Source organism: Fukomys damarensis, unplaced genomic scaffold (assembly GCF_012274545.1).
Source record: "Fukomys damarensis isolate Sample0158 unplaced genomic scaffold, DMR_v1.0_HiC HiC_scaffold_34, whole genome shotgun sequence".
NCBI lineage: Eukaryota > Metazoa > Chordata > Mammalia > Rodentia > Bathyergidae > Fukomys > Fukomys damarensis.
In genome coordinates, this window is record NW_022900946.1 from 20,789,741 (window position 1) to 20,794,192 (window position 4,452).

At 55.2% G+C, this 4,452-nt stretch overlaps 1 protein-coding gene across 1 annotated transcript in view; it reads right to left on the reverse strand.

Annotated features, from left to right (window-relative positions):
* Window positions 1–839, reverse strand: part of Atp6v0c (ATPase H+ transporting V0 subunit c) — a 6,130-nt gene extending 5,291 nt beyond the window's left edge. The window contains exon 1 of the mRNA XM_010603536.3: window positions 571–839. Coding sequence (XP_010601838.1) covers window positions 571–649 — 79 coding nt within the window. The 5' untranslated portion in view covers window positions 650–839. The remainder of the gene's footprint in view (window positions 1–570) is intronic.
* Window positions 840–4,452: the final 3,613 nt, after the last annotated feature.

A 4,452-nucleotide genomic window follows, 5' to 3' on the forward strand; every position in this document is an offset into this window, starting at 1 on the left:
GTCACAGGTCACAGAGTACAGCCTATCTAACCGCCAACCTGGCTGCCACAAGAGACAAGGCTGCAGACCTTGATATGGATGGCTTCACAGGCCCAGGAGGCCAAGGACTCCCCTCCCAGACTCTCCTGACCCCAGCCCTCTGCCGCCTACAAGCAGCCCTCCTAGGTATGATGTCACACCTGCAGGCAAAAAGCGGGGTGCGGAGCAGGCGCAGGACAGTGCACCTCCCCTGGCGCCCCCACCCCAGCCTTTCTTCTCGCCTCCCAGGGCTAAAATGGCAGCAGTGCTGCCGCCCCACCCCCGCACCGATGCGTACCAGCTGGCAAGGCGGCTGGCCGGGACGCTGGGGATTCCCTCGACCTGAGCCTGCAAGCCCTGAACCCATGACGGCCCCTGGACCCCTCAAGATCGGCCCCCTCCTGTAGCTGCGTGAAGCCTAGCACCCTTTAAAGAGGGCGATTGCGTCACAGTGACGTAACGCACCACTCCCCCCAGCAAACTGCGGGCAAGAAACCTCGGCGCCCCGGCGCCCCCCACCCTCGCCCGGCCCCCACCTGCCACGGCTCTCACCGCTAAAGATCATGGCGACCGAGGCGCCTATCACGGCGAAAAACGAAGCATACTCAGGGCTGCTTTTGGCCTCAGACATGTCTGCAGGCGAGGCGGGGGCAAGCGAGGAAGGCGGATGCGGGACGAGGAGGAGGGTGGGCAGGCAGGCGAGTGAGCGCAGAGGTAGGAGGCGATGAAGGACGAGGCTACACGGCCCGTCAGCCGCTGCGATCTAAATACCAGAACCGCAGAGCAAAATGGCGGCTGCGACCGCGTCACATGACTCAGGCCCCGCCCCTACAGACTGTACCACTTCGCGCAGGTGGTAGAGCCACTGCTCCAAACACCAGGCAACCGGCTGACGGCCTCTGATTTCTACCGCCAGCTCCCAGTCAGGATCCTGCGGCTCCACCTCTCCTCAACATTGGCGAAGGTGCTACGCGGTACAGTTGGACTCTCAGACCCCGCGGTGTTGGGCCGGTCCGGCGCCCGGGTCGGGGCGGGGAGGTGGCATGCCTTATTAGCATATGGGGCGGGTCCGCAAGTGTCCCGCCTCCTCTGCGGCTGCGCGGCGCCAGCAGGTGTTTGGTTCCGAGTGGGTCTTTTCTTTACGTTTTGTGAGTGGAGCCCCAGGCCCTCTGACTGGGCTAGGTTTCCCACGTCAAGGGAATCCCGTATTACTCTGGCCACCGAACCACGGTCTCCCCGAGCAGACAAGCTCAAGGGCGAGAAATCTCGAGTGCGGGGCGCTGGCCTCCTCTACTCCATCCCTGGAGAAAAAACTCATCCCTCCTGTGAGGTCCTGGCCTTTGCCTGCGCCCTCCTGTGTTTTTGTGTTCATCCCTTCACCCTATCTCGCAGGCTCTTCTAGACTCAGACCCACTTATGACCAGCATCTGCTGACTTCATCCCTTGGTTCCCAGAAAAAGGAGACCCCATCTGTACTCTGCCTTGCCTCAGTGTCCCAGACATGGAGATGTATCCCTCAAGATGTAGATATGACTGGTTTGAATCCCTATCGATGTTCCCAACTGTCAAGGGTCCTCTAGATTTCTGGACATTCTAGAGTCAGGGATCTCCTGCCTATCTTACTAATGCCTCATGCAATGTCCACACGTACAGAAGCATCAGCAGAGGAGAATGGTTCCCCCAGCCTCTCAGGGAGCCTGGCCTGAGGTTGGCCCTGCCTTGAAGATGACTGTCTGACACGCTGGGTGCCAACTGGCTGCCCCATCTCCACTCTCCAGCTCTGGCTGTCTGTTGTCCTTTTCATCTCCTCCCTGCTCCACTGTCATCCAACCTAGGTCTCCCTTGATCCCCAAACCCATCTCGCGGCGCAGGATCAGACAATTCTCTTAAGTGTGTCTGCTCACCGACTTCTCCATGTAGGCCACAGTGTCATCTTTCCTCTTGGCGCTCTTGCTGAGCTCTCAGCCTCACCTTCTACAACAGGAACTTCCTTGGGGTTTTTAGCCCTTGCTAGACTGATCTGCCACCCTCTGAACTTTTTGTCCACCGAAATACCCAGGTCTGTTTTATTTCAAAGTAGAGGAGGCCACATACAGAGAACACTTAGAAACCATTCCTCCATCTCCCTCTTTCTCACCTCTCTGGTTTTTGAAAAGAGGAATCTTCACTGTCTCCACCTCTTCACCTCTTTCCCTTCAAAGTTCCTTGCCCTTGCCAAGGTCACAGTGACTGTCCTCTCTCTCAGCAGAGCGACAGTGATTGGACCTTCTGAGTGAGCCTTTGTGCCACTAGCCAGGCCACCTGCTTCTCCTCACCTCTCCCTGCTCACTTCCTACAGCTCTGCCATCCTCATTCTTCTGGAGTAACAAGGGGGAGCAAGAACAGGCCCAGGCCCTGCAGCCTCAGCTTCACTGCAGGGCCCCCAGTGTTCCTAGGAATTCTCTTGGCTCTGCCTTTCCCCTGGTGATCCTGTCTTTACTGTGGCTTTATCCTCCATCTTGCTCTTTTGTTCCTTGTCTGCAGCTTTCCAGTCTTGACCACCCTTCAAGTGGCCAGGCAGCCCAAACCATGGAGATGGCCCTGGCTGGGGAGCTGAGGAAGCAACATGCAGTGGGAAAACCTAGACCAAGGAAGGGAAGGGCAGTACAGTCCACCCTCGGGGGTCTCTGGCTGGTGCAGGAACTGGTAAAGTGCACCTAACCCAATGTGGTAGAGATAAGACTGGACATCTGGGTGATCAGGACAACTGTGTTCACTGGCTTCTCACAATCCTTCCATTTTCTGCCTAATTCTAGTGTGAGGTCAGGCTGGGTCTCTAGAGGGGGGCTGCAGACCGATGAGTCTCACCCCAGCACCTGCCTGGGAATGCACATTGTGGACCCTTTCTCTCTGCCCATGTTCACCCACTCCCAATTCTCAGCTCTGCTCTCACCCCATGCTTACGGCTGCCTCTTGCTTCTGGCCTGGGTCTTCTTAATGTCTAACCAGGTCTGCCTACCCAGTCTTACCCTGCCCCCAGTCAACCTATTCTTCATCTTGAAGGCATAGCCTTTCGACAGTCTTCCTGCCTCACCCTCCAGAATGCTGGGATTACAGGCCACTACACCCGGCCGCAGGGCCTTTTCAATCACCTTCTACCTGTGATCCTCATTGCATCCTATCCCAGCCAGGAAACCCTCCTGCTCTGTCTTCCTTCCCTTCCTTCCTCTTCTTTGAGCACTTCCTCCAGCCTCCCATGGTACCTGCTTGCTGTCACCCCCCGCATCAGGCTCCCCCACTGAGGTGTTCTTGCTTCTTTCTGCATCAGCACTGGGGAACCCTGTAGGGTGACCCAGCCTATGCAGCTGATATTGCTGAGCTCTGAGGCGTACCAGGCTCTATAATGAATATCCAAAAGCTATCATCATAGCTAGCAGTTGCTATTGTCCTCATTTTGCAGGCAACGAAACAGGCCCTGGATGTAAAGAGCCTTGCCTGGGTCACTGGCTAGCTGTGGTGGAACTGAAACTCAACTCCAGGACCTGGCCCTGCCTCTTCAGGGAGCTCAACCAACATCTGCCAACTAATGAAGGGGCCAGGACAGGCCCAGGTCACCTCCTTTCCCTCTTAGTCTCCTGGGCACTGGACAGGGCCCTAGGGTGGACTCTAGGGTGGAATTGGGGCATAGCTCTGCCCTTTCCCTCACCACTACTCCCCCACATGAAATCATAGATCACGAGCCTGCCTGTCACTGTCACTGCTGGAACAGGAGGGGATTTCCAGGCACCAGTTGGAGAAGCTTTGGAAATGTGACTTAGAGACCTTATGGGGAGGAGAATGAAGAGATAGAGCAGAGTCTATGGCATTTCATAGACCCCAGGGAAGGAGGTAAAGAGATCAGGAAGTCCTAAAGGGCCTCAAGCAGTTAGAAAGATGGATTTTTAAAAAGCTTTCCTAAATACTGTAAGGGCTAACCAGCAGAGAGCCCCAGCAGCCTTGTAAAAAAACATCAAGCATATGGCTCTTCAGACAGCCCCATTCTTCCAAGTTGCCATGACAGAAGACAATGCTGAGAGAACACCCTGCTGTCTCACCCTGGCTAGCTAGAGCCACGTGTGGACCAGGCATGGCTGGAAGGAAATGGAACAAGAGAATAGTTGTACTATTTGGGGAGATAAGGCATGACTAAGGGCAAGGTGAAATCATAGGGAGAGCTGGGTATGGTGGTGTATGCCCGTAACCCCAGGAATTGGGAGCCTGAGGCAAAAGGATTGTGAGGAGGCTAGCAATGACTGCACAGTGACACCTTTTCTTTATTAATGTTTTATTTTTTGTTTTTTGTACTGGGGATTGAACTCAGGTCCTTGTGCTTGTGAGGGAGGCAGTGGAACTACTCAGCTAAATCCCAGCCCTTCTTACAAAAAAAAAAAAAAAAAAAAAAAAAAGACAAGGGAT